The sequence below is a fragment of the Lithobates pipiens genome, unplaced genomic scaffold (assembly GCF_037356315.1).
Source record: "Lithobates pipiens isolate NorthernLeopardFrog02 unplaced genomic scaffold, aLitPip1_a1.2 Scaffold_19, whole genome shotgun sequence".
Taxonomy (NCBI): Eukaryota; Metazoa; Chordata; class Amphibia; order Anura; family Ranidae; genus Lithobates; species Lithobates pipiens.
Genome location: NW_027507764.1, coordinates 449,028,515 through 449,046,711, shown reverse-complemented (window position 1 = coordinate 449,046,711; position 18,197 = coordinate 449,028,515). Strand labels below are relative to the sequence as shown.

General features: G+C 46.5%; 1 protein-coding gene across 2 annotated transcripts in view; it reads right to left on the bottom strand.

Moving 5' to 3' along the window:
* The window catches only part of RP1 (RP1 axonemal microtubule associated), a 612,495-nt gene that overhangs the window by 77,529 nt on the left and 516,769 nt on the right, over positions 1 to 18,197 (bottom strand). For both annotated transcript variants that reach the window (XM_077492703.1, XM_077492704.1), the window contains exon 49: positions 4,934 to 5,132. In XM_077492703.1, the coding sequence (XP_077348829.1) occupies positions 4,934 to 5,132 (199 nt within the window). The remainder of the gene's footprint in view (positions 1 to 4,933; positions 5,133 to 18,197) is intronic.

Genomic DNA, 18,197 nt, shown 5'->3' with positions numbered 1-18,197 from the left:
TTGTTTGCAACCTAACCAAGCCTGTGCAGCGGGCAGAGTTATTAAAGGGACCCAGCTAGCTCCATCCACTACATAAAACTAGAGGAGTGGACAGATACAAGACCAGTCACCCTGCAAAGGAAGAAGGAGCAGCATTTCTGTTTTTTATTACAGGAAGCTTCTGTGCAGAGGCAAAGCTTCATGCTGCATTAATTCACAGATCTGGAAGAAATACACAACACACATCAAGATTCAACTAAGAGTACACATGACTGTTGCACGTAAACAATATTGGATTATCCTTTAGTTCAGCATCAAACTGTACAAAAATAGTCATATCATATTTATGTTATGTATATACAGGCCAAGGCCATACTGTCAAATACTGGCTTTTGCATTCAAATGGAGTGCCACTCAAAAGCATGCATTCAAGCACAAAAGGCTGCTGACCTTCCTTCTCTGCACTACAAAGGCATCTCAATTAGGGCATGCTGCTTCCACGGAATCACAATGAGAGTTAAATGCTGCCTTAGAACTGTCATCTACACTGTACTATTAGGATAAATGGGAATCTGATGACCTGTTTTTGACAAGCGTTTAAACAACGCCCGTATACACAAGCTATTATACTGTTTATAGCTGATAAACTCTTTGATACCTGTTAAAACATTTTCAAACTTCTTTCAAATGACTTGATGGCTGATAAAATAACTATAATACAAAAAAAAAAAAACAAGTTGCACGAACAGAAAGGAAAAGAAAGTGACTGCCCTACAGTACATACCATGTCACAGCACTTCCAACAAATGGGTGCAGACTCCCTGTTGGTCTACTGTCTGTGTTAAACACATATCACTTGAGGCGAACAAAGGAGCCACTCTCCATTTTCAAAGCCATAGAAAAGTTTTTATTAATCCATTTGGTGCACTGACATATTCACCTGCATCTTCAACCGCTAAGGTTTTTCACCTAAAATAGACCTTAAAGAGGAGTGGCACCTGAAAAAAAAAATATTAAAAGTCAGCAGCTACAAATACTGCAGCTGCTGACTTTTAATTAATGGACACTTACCTGTTCCAGGGTCTAGCAATGTCGGCAGCAGATGACGAGCAATCGCTCGACTCTTGGCTGCTCCCGCCACCATCCTCTGTCAGGGAATTGGGAAGTGAAGCATTGTGGCTTCACTGTCCGGTTCCCTAATGCACATGCGCTAGTCACGCTGCGTGTCTTCATTGGTCCCCGTTGTGTCCTGGGAACTGTGTGTTTCCCAGAACACAACGGGGGGTGGGCGCATCTGCAGCTAGCTATTCCCGGAAGTGGGTGCAGATACCTGGATTGGCACCGGAGGCGGGTAGGGTTCCGATGAGCGGAACTTCCACTTGAGGGTGGAGGTCCGCTTTATTCTAAAGCCTCATACACACTATCAGTTTTTCTGCAGAGTTTTTCCTTCAGATTTACCAAAACCATATAATATGAGGTTAAACCTTAGGAGTTTCAATTTGTATGCAATCAGACAGGCCCTTCTACTACGTGGTTTTGGTAAATCTGAAGGAAAAACTCAGCAGAAAAACTGATAGTGTGTATGGGGCATTAGTCTGTAATTAAGCTTTTTAATGAGTGAGATGCATTAGTGGGAATACATATATAAAAAAACCTTACTATGGCTTTTAAAAATGGACAGCAGCCTCCTTTCTTCCCATTGAATGGTGTGTATAATGCCGCGTACACACGAGCAGACTGTATGACGTACTTAGTCTGGCGTACTTTCCGCCAGACTGTCCGTCGGACTTTCCGAACGGGCTACTTGCCCACACACGGCACTTTTTGAGCGGACTAATACGGCGTACTAAGTCCGCCGTACTATCCGCCCTACTTTTGAAATGAACGGACTCGCCCACACACGCGGAGGAAAGTCCGCTCATTTCGAGCGCGTCTCCAGGTAGGCGGGGCCCGCGAAGGAGACGTCGCTTGCCCCGCCGCCTGGTATGGACTTAAAGGGGAAACCCAACGCCGAAAAAAATCGGCGTGGGGGTCCCCCCAAAGTCCACAACAGACCCTTGTCCGAGCACGCTACCCGGCCGGCCAGGAAAGGGGGGCGAGCGAGCGCCCCCCCTCCTGAGCCATACCAGGCCGCGTGCCCTCAACATGGGGGGTGCCTTGGGGAAGGGGGGGCCGCGCGGCCCCCCCACCCCAAAGCACCTTGTCCCCATGTTGATGAGGACAAGGGCCTCTTCCCGACAACCCTGGCCGTTGGTTGTCGGGGTCTGCGGGCGGGGGGCTTATCGGAATCCGGGAGCCCCCTTTAATAAGGGGGCCCCCGGATACCGGCCCCCCACCCTATGTGAATGAGTATGGGGTACAATGTACCCCTACCCATTCACCTGTAAAATAAAAGTACAAAAAAAAACACACGAGATAAAATACTTTATTGCACAGCTCCGGGGGTCTTCTGTCTTCGGGGGTCTTCTCGCCAGACTCCTCCGCTATCTTCTTGTAGCTCTTTTGCTAGCGGAGGAGTCCGGCTTTCTTCCTCGCCGCCGGCCTCTTCTCCCGACTTCGGGGGTCTTGTCCCCCTCTTCGGTTCTTCTGCCGGGCCACCGCGCCTTCTTCTAGCTCTTTTACAGGCGGTGGCCCGGTCTTCTGTCGCTGCCGCCGCCTTCCGTTCTTCTTCTTCTTCTTCTCCTTCTTCTCCAGGAGATGTTGACTCGACGCTCTCTTCAGCCACAATGCCAGGGCCGTGCTGCGCGGCCACTTATATAGGGACAAGGGGCGGTGTCACGTGGCTTTATGTCACATGGGTTGGTGTCACATGGTGACCCCGCCCCTTACGATGTCATAGTCCCCATGTGACATCAACCCATGTGACCAACCCATGTGACATAAAGCCATGTGACACCGCCCCTTGTCCCTATATAAGTGGCCGCGCAGCACGGCCCTGGCATTGTGGCCGGAGAGAGCGTTGAGTCAACATCACCTGGAGAAGAAGGAGAAGAAGAAGAAGAGCGGAAGAAGAACGGAAGGCGGCGGCGGTGGCGGCGACAGAAGACCGGGCCACCGCCTGTAAAAGAGCTAGAAGAAGGCGCGGTGGCCCGGCAGAAGAACCGAAGAGGGAGACAAGACCCCCGAAGTCGGGAGAAGAGGCCGGCGGCGAGGAAGAAAGCCGGACTCCTCCGCTAGCAAAAGAGCTACAAGAAGATAGCGGAGGAGTCCGGCGAGAAGACCCCCGAAGACGGAAGACCCCCGGAGCTGTGCAATAAAGTATTTTATCTCGTGTGTTGTGTTTTTTTTTTGTACTTTTATTTTACAGGTGAATGGGTAGGGGTACATTGTACCCCATACTCATTCACATAGGGTGGGGGGCCGGTATCCGGGGGCCCCCTTATTAAAGGGGGCTCCCGGATTCCGATAAGCCCCCCGCCCGCAGACCCCGACAACCAACGGCCAGGGTTGTCGGGAAGATGCCCTTGTCCTCATCAACATGGGGACAAGGTGCTTTGGGGTGGGGGGGCCGCGCGGCCCCCCCTTCCCCAAGGCACCCCCCCATATTGAGGGCACGCGGCCTGGTATGGCTCAGGAGGGGGGGGGGGGGGCGCTCGCTCGCCCCCCTTTCCTGGCCGGCCGGGTAGCGTGCTCGGACAAGGGTCTGTTGTGGACTTGGGGGGACCCCCATGCCGTTTTTTTTCGGCGTTGGGGTTCCCCTTTAAGTCCATACCAGGCGGCGGGGCCAGCGACGTCTCCTTTGCGGGCCCCGCCTACCTGGATAGCCGCTCGAAATGAGCAGACTTTTCTCCGGCCAGGAAAAGTCCGCTCATTTCAAAAGTACGGCGGACTGGCATACACACGGCCGGATTGTCCGCCGAAATGCGAGTACGACGGACAGAATTTCGAAAAATCCGAAATTCTTAGTACGCCGGACTGCATGCTGAAAAAGTCCGCTGAAGCCCACACACGAGCGGACTGTCCGCTGAAATGTGTTTCGACGGACTAAGTAGGCCATACAGTCCGCCCGTGTGTACGCAGCATTACGTAGACAGCAGATCACCAGAAAGCCTACGCCCATTTGGCAACAGATCACCATAAAGTCTCTTTACTAAGGCTTTTATATGTAAACTGCTTCCTTTTTTTCTCTCAACCCATTCATCTTTAAGTTCTTGGAAAAATAAAACACATAATTTGATTGTATATATAATTTGTAAAGGCAACTGTTCTAATTTTCTTCAGATTTTTCGGTTCCAGGTTTTATTTTGTTAGCACGGATTTGAGACATAGGGGCTGGTACTGCAATAAATACTGGGACTGCTACTGCTGAAAGCCTACTTTAACAAGCCAGTTGCCTGACTCTAATGCTAGTTCTATGACTTCAACATGTTTTTGAATCACAGACAAAGACACTGAAGTAAAAACATCATATCTGCAAACTTGTTTCTGATTAGTGGCTCGGAAAATCAATAGATCCACATGACAGCCAAACAACTAGTATTTTCAAAGGGTGAGTTTAGCAATGGCAACCTAAACATTTTGTCTCTGCAATTTTCCCTTTAATGCAAATGAATGCATAAGTACCATGTTTTTTTATTACAGGATGCCTAGATGACCTCTCCCCCCTTCTTTTGTCTGCGTTTTCTCATTTCGATTACTGACAACTTGATAATAGCCTCTCAAAATTAATGCTGTCATTAGATTTAAAGTATTTGTATTGTTACTAGAAAAATGTTTCTTTCAAGGTGAACTTTGTGACCGCAACGCACACATATGAACTGATCAATACCATGAACTTAGTGACTGGAGGCAGAACATTGCACAGAATACAATTAAAATGAGAGTGTCAGAGCGAGTTCCATAGAATCCTCGGTACTATGCCCTAACTTACGCAGGAAAAAAAATGCAACACAGATTTATGAAATGTCCTTAGAAAACCTTGCTTTTTACTATATATTTTTCAAGCTACACTGACCTGTCACTGGTAGAGTCATGGACATCATTTTAGTTTTCTCTTTTTTCCATGACTGGGCTATAAAGATGTATTTGTTCTTGATGAATGATCCTTCCTCAACCACGGCTTTCTCCAGCTGTAAATTAGTTTGCTTTTCTTTCTCTATGAGCAGCTCCTGTATTACACCAATGTCAACAGCTTCCAATTGAAACCCAACAGTCTGATAGATAAAAGCAGAGGAAAATTGTTTTCATGGATTGCATACTATAGTAGAATGCTCAGCAATGCGCCATGTAATGTCAAATCTACTGAGCGTTACCACTTTATCATATAAGCTTTATCAGACAAAAGTTAAAATGGAACTCAAAGAAAATATTTCATTGTTCTACCTGATAAAAAAAAATATTGCATTTTGAGGCCAGTCATTCTTTTGATAAACTTGTCTCTGTTAGTCAGAGTCTCTAGTTAGTGGCTTTCTAGGTCAGCACCATGTTTATTGGGCAGAAGGGATGATGTTGCACAACCAGATCTTTTTTTCTGTGGGAATGGGGAGGAACGCAGTTCTGGCACCTCCTGCACTGATTGTATGTAATGGCAAGGTGTGCTGGGGCATGTGGGCATGTCTATTGATCCTGGCAGGTTGAGGGATCTACTGTTACTGGATGGATCTATTGTTGCAGGATATCTATTGTTGCTGGTGGAGGATCTATTGTTGCTGGGTGACCAATTGTTGGCGAGAGAGATCTTCTATTGAAGGAGGTGTCTACTGTTTCTGGCTTCTGGAGGTTCTATTGATGCTGGCTTCTGGGAGATCTACTGTTGCTGGTGGGATATATTGTTGCTGGTGGTGTAATATTGCTTGGCTGGATCTATTGTTTCTAGGGGGGTGTACTGTTGTTGGCTGCAGGGGATTTTTTTACTGCTTTTCTTGCTATCATTAACACATTCCATACAAATTAGTTAGCACTAGAAAATGATACTGTGTTCTCTAAAAGGGGTGGTACTGGAAGGTGGGTAGGGGGTGGAACCAAGAGAGTGCTTGAATGTGGGTAGACGGCAGAGACAAGGGGTGACTGTGAAGGGTGGAGTACCTGCACCTTTTCTCTGAGAAAAAAAGTCCAAAAAGTCCTGTGCACAACCAATGAACTGGCTTGTAGCTGTGGATTGCAGTAATGTGTGCATATCCACAACTCACAGCAACACATCTGCTCCATGTACAGTATGGTGGGATGCCATTCATTTTGAATGGCCCCCCCAATACACTGTCCAGCAGAGGGCAACTTACAACATACCGCAGTAAACAACACACATATTGTACATATTGTACAATGACCATGGTTAAAGGGTCACATGCATTTGTTAAACCATTGTGGTGTGTTGGAAGACAATTTATAATGAATGAGCTGCCTTAACACAGTGTGTGTTAAGAAACAACACAATATGTGTGCAACGAAATTGTATATATACTCTATAAAATACAGCCACATTTTTAGCCTTGGGACAGTCCCTTAATCTTACATTACATAACTATGGCCTACAATACAAGGGAGATAAAATACATGCTAAGGCTTATTGGGAAAGGCAATGTTTAAGAAGCTAACTGAACTAACCTGCAATGGTAATGGCAATATTTTTACTGTTCTAATCAATGAAAATTGTAGATTAAAGGTTATTGAAAATGATTGCTCTTAGCACTGTCCCATTAAATAAGACTATTGATCTTTACACTGATCTAACAATAAAAAAAAATGACAGTTGCTTAGTGCTCACAGCTACATATTAAGACTGAATGCTGTCTATTGACAAATAAGGCCGCGTACACACGGGCGGACTGTCTGTCCAACTTAGTCCGCTGAAACACATTTCAGCGGACAGTCCGCTCGTGTGTGGGCTTCAGCTGACTTTTTCAGCGGACAGTCTGGTGGACTAAGTCTTTCGGAATTTCCGTAATATTGTCCGTCCAACTTTGGTTTCAGCGGACAGTCCGCTCGTGAGTAGGCAAGTTGGACGGACTAAGTATGGCGCATGCTCAGAAAGGATTTACACGGCCGAAGGTTGCATTGCAGTGTATTGGACATCGTATTTCTAGTCCCGTCGTACGTCCTGTACACGTCATTGCGCAAGCTTTCAACGGACTGTCTGTTCATCGTGTGTGGTCAAGTCCGTTCATTCAAAAGTAGGACGGACTGTCTGTCGGATTGTCTGACGGACTTAGTTGGCCAGACAGTCCGCCCGTGTGTACGCGGCTTAACACTTTCATAATTTAAAAAAAATACAAAATCTTCATAAAATGTCATTAATTGCTATATGTAGCACCCCACATTGCCTTGCCTAGTAAAACACTTTTTTTTTTTTTACCTAATTTTGTAAAAATTTAAAACCATATAGTAAAAAATGCATGGCTGAACTGCAGCCAAAACATCTTATTTTGTTTCGGTCAGACCGAGGAAGGATCAGAAATTATGTCAAGCTTTCAGTACCATCTTTTTCCCCATTGGGTAAATTCCCTTCAATAGCTCTCTTTCCTCATTGGCTCACTGCCTTTGATTGACAGCAGCGGGAGCGAACAGTGCCACACTGCCAACTCAGCCAATGAGGAAGGAGAGTCTTGGCCAGCCGACACACTCCTGCAACATCGCGGGATCAAGGTGGGCTCAGGTAAGTATTATGGGGACAGAGGGGAGCTGCTGCACACAGAGGGTTTTTTTTTATCTTAATGCATAAAATGCATTAAGATAAAAAAAAACCCGTCTGACTTTGCAACCATTTAAAGGGCTCATGCACACAGAAGGTTTTGCTCATATACCATAAACACCTCGTTTTTTTTTTCGGCACTATGAGGGATACGGTCTATAGCCAATGCTGCAGCCTGTCAAAATCAATGACTGAAACACGAGGTGGCTGTATGTAACTATGCTGATCCGAGTGGTTATAGCAATCATGGCAACACTCAGAAAAAACAGCCACAACCAGAAGAGCTGAATGGAAACTCCTATTGAAGGGAAGCAATTAGTCGCTAAGTGACTGGAAACAATCTCTGGTAGTGGTTGAAATGTATTGTTTATTAAAACAATGATATGGATTAATAACATAGTTACATAGTTAGTCAGGTTGAAAAAAGACACAAGTCCATCTAGTTTAAAAAAAATACAATCCCATATACACAATCCTTCACCAATGGTTGATTCAGAGAAAGACAAAAAAAACAGCATACCATGCTCCAATTTGCTACAGCAGGGGAAAAAATTCCTTCCTGATCCCCCGAGAGGCAATCCGATTTTCCCTGGATCAACTTTACCTATAAATGTTAGTACCCAGTTATATTATGTACATTTAGGAAAGAGTCCAGGCCTTTCTTAAAGAAATCTACTGAGCTGGCCAGAACCACCTCTGGAGGTAGTCTTTTCCACATTTTCATTGCTCTTACTGTGAAAAAAACCTTTCTGTATTTGAAGATGAAATCTTTTTTCTTCTAGTCGTAAAAAGTGTGCTCTCTTTAACGACCTTAAAGTGAATAACTTAACATCAAATTCACTATATGAACCACTTATGTATTTGTACATGGTGATCATATCCCCTCTTAATCTCCTCTGCTCAAGAGGGAATAGATACAGTTCCTCTAAGCTTTCCTCATAGCTGAGCTCCTCCATGCCCAAAACGGAACTACATATTCCAGATGAGATCTTACTAATGATTTGTACAGGGGCAAAATGATATCTCCCACTCTCATTCCTTTGAAGGATATAGATATATCCTTCATACTGGATTATGGGCAGAGTTGATCTGGCAGATTTATGAGTATAGGTATACATGTGTGTGGGCGTTTACACATACACATACAATTTGCTATGGGGTTTCTATTTAGCAATGATTGCTTTTTTTAATGTGACACCTGGTAGGCGGAGCCTACACGCATTTAAATTCAGCAATAGGGAAGGAGCCTCCATGTCCTGGCGAAGTTTTGGGAGGAACTAAACATATTCAGACACAGGGGAAAAACACCCTCTTGTATCCCCCGATGCACTGTATGCTTGAGTACCAGTAGTAGACTAAAATGTTTTAGTCATTTTAGTCGACTAAAATGTTTTAGTCAACTAAATTAATACTATTTTAGTCTACTAATATACGACTAAAACTAAAACAACTAAGGTGAGTAAAATACGACCCAAAACTGAAAGCCATTTTAGTCAAAAGACTAAAATGAGACTAAAATTAAAATGCCATTTTAGTCAAAAGACTATGACTACAACTAAATTGCGATTGAGATTTTAGTTGACTAAAACGTAGGACATTTTAGTTGACTAAAATGTAGGACATTTTAGTCGACTAAAACATAGGACATTTTTTTTTTTTTTTAGACTAAAATGTACTGGAGATTTAGTCAACTAAATACGGCTAAAACTAAAACAATTGCAGAAGACGAAAATGGGACTAAAACTAAAATGCCATTTTAGTCCTAAGACTAAAATTAACACTGTTGATTACCTGAGAGGAACCAAAGGAAGCAACCAGCATGGGACTAGCTGTTATTGGATGAGCTATGACTAATGGTATCACTGCTGTCCGGCCGGAGGGTTAGATGAATATCAGCTGTTATGCAGCATGCACCAGGATCGGCTTTTTACCTGTCTGTGGAGTCTAACTACGAGTGAAATGCTAGCGGGGTTCATTGAGGAGAATATCATGTGCTGAACTACTTGCATGACCCACGGAGCAGCCGACTCAAATCTACCTTTCCAGCTGGACTGACTTGGAGCACTGGAGGACCGTGACTACCTACCAACAGTAAAGCATCATCTGAGGAAGCAGGACATTCAGTACATACCACATTACATGACCGATCACATCAGCAGTTCACATGGGATACCCGGAGCACTGGGATCCCTTTATGTACTGGCTGGATTGGATGTAACATTCAAATTTCTTATGTGAATTTGACTGTCTGCACTCCCTCTGCAGGGATCGTTTTATGTCCCCCAACTCTGGGTGGTATTGCACGGGATAATCAAGCGTGCATTCCTATGTCATAGAGAGGCTTCCCTCATCCCTCTATTATCAGCTCTATTATCATCCCTTGCTGTGGTCTTCCTGACAGGATCCTTGCCCTTAATACTAGTTCCTACAGGACTGGGAACTGTCACATTTATTTTAGGTGGCCTCTTTCAGGTGTTCACCCAGCAGCTAGATACTTCCAGCTTTCCCTGTTTAGGTCAGGCTAGTGCATTTGCCCATAGCGGTCTTAAGGTGCAGAGTCCCCTATCCAGTGTGCTGGGAGCTGCCTGGCTTCACAATATCTCTGGGCATTCGCATACAGGTGTTTTGAGTTACCATCTTACATTTTAGGGGGGTGTATACAGTTCTTGGTTCCAGCTCTGAAAGGAGGGGGCGAAAAGTGGTTCCATTTAGTTTACGGGGAGGTGGGGGCTGGGTTTGTGATAGCGGGTTCCTGTCATCTAGGAGGGAGGGGCGTGTATTTTCTGGAGGATGATGGGGTTTTGTAGGGGAGGTTAGAAAACATATAGAGAGATTTCTGTGATGCTGTTTTATCATTTTCAAAAAATTGTTATGAGGAGATAACCCCTGGGTGTGTACATCTTTTTTATTTTTTCGATTTTGTGATGCAAAATAATATCTCTCTCTCTGGAGTCCATACCTCTCTTAATACAAGAAAGGATTTTTCTTGCTTTGGAAAACAGCAGTTTGGCATTGCATACTATTATTGAGCTTATGATCTATCAGAACACCCAAATCCTTTTCCACCATTGATTCCCTCAGTTGTACTCCCCCTAGTATGTATGATGCATTCATATTCTTTGCATTACTTTACATTTATCAAGATCAAAACCTAATTTGCCACATAGTTGCCCAATTAAACAGTGCATTGAGGCCAGCCTGTAAGGATATTATTCCACTGCATAGCTTAGTGTCATCTGCAAAGACAGAAATGTTACTTTTTAATCCCAGACCCTATATCATTTATAAAGATTTCTAAAAATATTAAAAAGTAAGGGTCCCAGCACTGAACCTTGGAGTACACCACTGATAACCTTAGACCATTCAGAGTAAGAGTCATTAACCACTAGGGATAAGCTCGATGTTCGAGTCAAACATAAGTTCAACTTGAACATTGGGTGTTCGCCCGTTCGTCGCACAGCGAACAATATTGGGCGTTTGCGGGAAAATCTGTGGTAATTTCCGCTGGTCATACAATGCCACTGCTCGGCTGGCTGACATTCAAAGGAAATGTCATGCAACCTGCCCATCAACCACCTCATTTGTGACAAGCCCACCAGGTGAAACTCAACGTTAGCAATGCTGCAGTGTCTGCACACACAGCAGAGGGCCATCAATGAGTACATGTGCGAGTATGGCACCAGGGCAGGGTCAAAGGAGCTTGGCTTCTTTTTGCCAGTGGCTACTGATCAAGGATGCATGCACTGTCCTGTCACCATTTGTCACCATTTGAGGAGGCAACAAGGATGGTGAGCAGGTGAATGCATGCATCAGTGACTTTGTCCCTCTAGCCTTCCTGCTGGAGAACACACTTTATGGAATCATGGACATGGCACTTGAGGCAGAACAGCGGGAGGAAGGCCGCGTACACACGCGCGGACTGTTCGCCCAACTTTGTCCGCTGAACAGTGTTTGGGCGGACAGTCCGCTCGTGTGTGGGCTTTCAGCGGACAGTTTCAGCGGACAGTTGGACGGACAAGGTTTTTCGGAAATTCCGTGTGTAGGCTTGTTCGTCAAACAAAGTTGCGCGCATGCTCAGAAAGGATTTTCACGCCGAAAGCTATAATGCAGTGTATAGGACGTCGTATTTTTCGTCCCGTCGTACGTGCCATTCACGTCATCGCGCACGGTTTCAGCAAACTGTTCGTTCGTCGTGTGTGGGCATGTCCGTCCATGCTAATTTTGAGCGGACTGTTTGCCGAAACTGTTGGACGGACAAAGTTGGGCGAACAGTCCGCGCGTGTGTACGCGGCCTAAGAGGAGGACTTCCTCTCCTTTCAAGGCACCTTTATTTAGATGGTACTCCTGTGGATCCACCAAATACACAGGAAGAAGAGGAGGAGGAGGAGGATTGTGTCAGCATGGATGTTGAGGATAACAGTGTTCAAGGGATGGTTTTTAGTTTCCACCAGAAGGAGTTGTACGTGGCTGGGAGGAGGTAGTGATGGATAATGTGATCCTTAGTGACCCAGAGGACTCGGAATCAAATGCCTCTGCAAACTTATGCTGCATGGCCTCCCTGATTCTGCAAGGCCTGCGAAAGAACACTAGGATTCCTGGTATTAAGGTGAGGGATCATTACTGGCTGGCAACCCTTCTTGATCCATGTTACAAGGGTAAGGTTGCAGAACTCATCCTGCCTTTGCAGAGGGAGCAGAGGATGAAACACCTTCAGGAGGTCTTGAAGAAAAGTGTGTGTAACATATTTCCAGACCTTGGGAGGTTACCATTTCCTGGTGCTATAAAACGTGTTTCTGAGGCTTCATTCGGTCACAGGAAGAGCAGTGGAGAAGGTGGCCGGCTGACCGATGCCTTTAAACTATTTTTCAGTCCTCAGTGCCAAGGTCTGATTCCAGCAACCATCGCCACCATCTGCATTATATGCTACAGGAATATCTAGGGGCAAGAGCAGGCCTGGAGACCTTTCCAACAGAGCATCCACTGAGTTACTAGGTCTTGAAGATGGACCACTGGCCAGAACTTGCTCAATATGCAATCAAGCTACTGGCCTGTCCTCCATCCAGTGTGCTTTCTGAATGCACATTCAGTGCTGCTGGAGGGTTTGTAATGGATTGAAGAGTGTGCCTGTCCACAGACTCCATTGAGAGGCTCACATTTAAAAAAATGAATCAATCCTGGATCAGCAGCTATCAAGCACCTGATGCTGATGTAACTGATTGAATTTTCTATGGATCTGGGATCCCTTGAAGACTGCCTTTACTGCCTATCCTATTCCTCCTCAATCATGATGATACTAGCTTCCAACAATTTTTTTGGTTTAGGGCACCACCACCACCCAATGACCAACTTTTCTGCCCCTGTTTAACAGGGGCATGTAATTACACATTTTGAATAATATTTAACAGCAGGGGCTATTCCTGCACCCAACAAGAGTAACTGTGAGGGGTTACTGTGTTATGGCACCATCAACACATAAGGCCCAATGTTTCTGCCCCTGTTTAACAGGGGTAGGGATGGCCTTGCGGTTCGCCCGGTTCGTTGCGAATTTTGCTCGTTCGTGATTCGCCAAACTGGCGGACTTCTCGCGCTGTTCACGTGGCGGACATATGCGTTTACATTGTGAAGAACTTTGACCCATGATGACACATCCATTATGGGGTACAGGACAGCCGATTGAGACATTTCAGCACATGAACAATTGGCTATACCCCCTACCTTATAAATAGACCTGATCTGGCGGCCATTTTACATTCTGTCTTTTGTCAGTGTAGGGACAGGACGCTGTGTGGAGCAGGGACAGTCAGTTTAATCACTAGCTATTACTATTAGGTCCAAAAAAGTCCTTTTGAGCACTGGTATAGGTGTACAGTATATAGAGTTGTAATACACTTAGAATATACTTTCTTTCAAATATACAAAGTATATTCTGGTGCACTGCTGCTGACTGCTGTGCTGCTGAGTGCACTGCTGACCGATTCTGCAGCTGTCTTTTGTCAGTGTAGGGAAAGGACACTGTGTGGAGCAGGGACAGTCAGTTTAATCACTAGCTATTACTATTAGGTCCACAAAGGTCCTTTTAAGGACTGGTATAGGTGTACAGTATATAGGGTTGTACACGTATAATATACTTTCTTTCAAATATACAAAGTATATTATGGTGCACTGCTGACTGCTGTGCTGCTGAGTGCTGACCGATTCTGCAGCTGTCATTTCTCAGTGTAGGGAGGGACAGTTTGGTGTTTGGAGCAGGGACAGTCTGCAATTCACTAGCTACTAGCTAGCTACTATTACGTCCACAAAGGTCCTTTTAATGACTGGTATAGGTGTACTATTTGGTGTGCAGTATATAGGGGTGTAATACACGTATAAAATACTTGCAAATATAGAAAGCATAGTATAGTGCATTTCCACTGTGCAGCATTGTGACTGCTGAGCGGTTCTGCAGCGATACTACAAAGAGTAACAAACGCAATTAAAAAAAACGTATTATAACTGGTGTGATAGACCAGTGGCCCCCCCAAAACGACCGATTGAAGCGGGGCGTTATATACCTTCTTCCACATACATACTGCACTTCTCTAGAGACTTTTGTCACAGGGTCATTTAAAAAATGACAGGCAGAGGAAGAGGCAGGCCCTTCCGCAGGGGTGGTAGAGGTAGGGCAGGAGCAACAGGCTTGAGCCAAAGTGGGAAATTGCAGAAGGTGCGTTCGATTACGTCAAAGGACGCACCAGACTTGGTTGAGTGGCTCACTCAGCCTTACTCTTCTGCACCCTCCTCATCCTCTCGATCTGCACTCTCTTCTTCACTCTCTGCTGTGTGCACCCCCAAAGACACTACCACCAACACCACCACCACCACCACCATATACCCTCCGCTTGAGTCACAGGAATTATTTTCCGATCCATCACAAGACGTTGCCGATGCGCAGCCACTTTTGTCGTTGGATCAGGAAGAGGAGGTAGCAACAACCGCCACTCAGCAGTCTGACGACAGTACCCAGATCAGCCCAAGGAGGAGGTTGGTCTCCGGTGTTGCTGCCTACTCCGAGATCTCTAATTATAGCGGTGGGGAAGGTGACGTTGATGATGACGTGTCTAGTGATGTCACGTGGGTGCCCACCAGAGAGAAAGAGGAGGGGAGTTTAGAGGGAGATATGGACCAGCAGATAGGGAGGAGAAGCATGCACGGGAGGAACAAAGTAGACTACTAATGTACCAGGAGCGAGGCATCAACCATGTACGGTCACATCTGGCGCTCCCAGGACGACGGCACATGGCTCTGCAGTGTGGGCTTTTTTTAACGTGTCCGCTGCTGACAATAGTGTTGCCATCTGCAATCTTTGCAGTCAATGCATAAGTTGCGGTAAGCCCAACACTCACCTAGGGACGATCGCCTTAAGAAGGCACATGAGCTGCCATCCCCGAGCCCAGTGGGAGCAACGGAACCCACAAAGCCACACTCCAGGCTCTCACCGTCCAGCCTCGTCTTCTACTTCTCCTTCTCCTCTCTCCTCACAATTGTCCTCCACTCCACCTTCCATCATGTCGTCCTCACGTTTTTCTGGAAAAAGGTAGGCTTCCGTGGGCCAAATGATCGAGCGTAAAAAAATGATGACGCCGGATAACCCTCTTTCCCAACGGTTGACAGCTGGCTTGTCAGAACTGATAGCCCGCCAACTACTGCCATATAAACTGGTGGACTCGGAGGCCTTTCAAAAATGTGTGGCCATTGGAACACCACAATGGAAGGTCCCAGGAAGGAAGTATTTCTCACAGAAGGGCATCCCAGAGCTATATGGACATGTTCAGCGGCAAGTGAATGTATCTCTGGCACACAGTGTCGGTGCCAAGATACATCTGACCACAGACACGTGGTCTAGTAAACACGGGCAGGGAAAGTATATAACTTTTACTGCCCACTGGGTGAACCTTCTGACAGCCGTCAAGCATGTAACCCAGGGCCCCCCGTGTAGATTTGGTTTTACCGCCATGGATTTCATGCAGGCCTGGCTCTTCTTCTCCTCCTCCTACTCCATCCTCCTCCCTCTCCTCCTCGGCTGACTCCTCCTTTTCCGCTGCTAGCGCCTCTTCTGCTGCACCGCCCAAGATCCCCAGAACCTATTCGACATGCCAGGTGAGACGTTGCCATGCTGTGCTGCGTCTGTTGTGCCTGGAAGCCAAGAGCCACACTGGCCCTGCACTCCTTTCAGCTTTGCGTTCACAGGCAGATCAGTGGCTAACACCGCTCAATTTGACAGTTGGTAAAGTGGTGTGTGACAACGGTACCAATCTGCTTAGCGCATTGAAACGGCAAAATTACAAACGTGCCATGCATTGCACACGTCTTAAACTTGGTCGTGCAGTGATTCGTTGTCGAATACCCTGGGGTCCAGTACATCTTGCGGCAGGCAAGGAAAATCTCGGCCCATTTCAGAAGATCTTACACGGCCATGGCTCGCCTTGCTGACATTCAGCGGCGACACAATCTGCCGGTTAGATGTCTTATTTGCGATTGCCTGACGCGATGGAACTCAGCATTCTATATGCCTGATAGGCTGCTGCAGCAGAAACGTGCAGTTAACGACCAACTGTATGAACTCTACGGCAGAACAGGTTCCGGGGAGCTTGGTTTTTTCACTGTGCCAGTGGCTGCTCATGCGTGACGCATGCAGACTTCTGCGGTCATTTGATGAGATCACCAAACTGATCCGTCGCAGCCATGGCGCCATCAGTGACATGGTACCTTTATGCCTTCTTTATGGAGCGTGCATTGCGTCGTGTCATTGATCAAGCCATGGAGGAGCAGGAAGATGATCAAGTCACAATGCTGGATGAATTGCCATGGGGGGCTACTCTATCTGAGACAAGTCAACAACAGGAGTCTGAAGAGAAGTCAGAGGAGGATGGTGCCGGGACGGATGAGTAGGAGCAAAAAGAGCATGCTTTAAACCTTTCTGGGATCCCTGTTGTTGTGCGTGGATGGGGAGAGGAGAACGATGAGGATGACATTATCCTGGATGATGAGCAGGAGCCAGGCCACCACACCGCTTCCAGTTTAGTGCAAATGGGGGCCTTCATGCTCCAGTGTTTTAACAGGGACCCCTGTATAAAAAGCGTAAAGGTCAAGGATCAATACTGGGTGACAACGTACTTAGACCCCTGGTACAAACACAAGATGGTGGAAATGTTACCACCATCACAGAGGGCTGTCAGAATGGAGCACTTACAGGTCTTGCTGCGAGAAATGCTGCATTCTGCTTTTGCGTGCGCTGGCAGAGGAAGAATTCCCACTCCCAGAGAAAGAGTTGCGGGTACATATCCAACAGCACCTGCAAGAAGAGGGCGGTTTGAAGATGTGTTGGTGACTTCTGATATGAGGTCATTCTTTCAGCCGACCCATCGACAGGTCTCATCCGGATCGAGCATCAGGGAACCCCTAGACCGACAGGTTACTGACTACATCGGGTTAACGGAAGTGATGAACCGCTGGACTACTGGGTGGGCAGGATTGACCTCTGGCCAGAGCTTGCCCAATTTGTAATGGAACTGTTGGCTTGCCCCTCGTCCAGTGTCCTGTCCGAAAGGACGTTCAGCACAGCAGGGGGGATCGTGACCGATAAGCGCACTCGCCTAGCTCAGGACAGTGTTGACTACCTCACATTTATAAAAATGAATGAGGCATGGATCTTGGAGGAATTCAACACATGTGACCAGTAGACCATGTATATGCATAACTCTATAAACGATTTATTTAATCTAGCACACACACCTTTTTTCTACCTTTGGCTCACTTCCTTGTACAAAAAAAGCACACCGTACTATATGCCCGTACCCTCCTGTTTGAAGAGGTTGAGCGGTGTCATATTTTTGGGTCCTGCAGGGGGTTGCTGGTATCAGTGCTGGTGTCAGTGCTCTCTATCTCGATGCTGATGTGGTGTCAGTGCTCTCTCTATCACGGTGCTGGTGTGGTGTCAGTGCTCTCTATCACCGTGCTGGTGTCAGTGCTCTCTCTATCACGGTGCTGGTGTGGTGTCAGTGCTCTCTATCTCGGTGCTGGTGTCAGTGCTCACTATCTCGGTGCTGGTGTCAGTGCTCGCTATTTCGGTGCTGGTGTCAGTGCTCTCTATTTCGGTGCTGGTGTCAGTGCTCTCTATCTCGGTGCTGGTGTCAGTGCTCTCTATCTCAGTGCTGGTGTCAGTGCTCTCTATCTCAGTGCTGGTGTCAGTGCTCTCTATCTCGGTGCTGGTGTCAGTGCTCTCTATCTCAGTGCTGGTATCAGTGCTCTTTATCATGGTGCTGGTGTCAGTGCTCTCTATCTCGGTGCTGGTGTGGTCTCAGTGCTCTCTATCACGGTGCTGGTGTCAGTGCTCTCATAGTGCTGGTGTCAGTGTTCTCTATCACGGTGCTGGTGTCAGTGCTCTCTATCTCGGTGCTGGTGTCAGTGCTCTCTATCTCGGTGCTGGTGTCAGTGCTCTCTATCTCAGTGCTGGTGTCAGTGCACTCTATTAGGGATGAGCTTCGTGTTCGAGTCGAACGTACGTTCGACTCGAACATTGGCTGTTCGTGCGTTCGGCGAATTCCGAACGTTT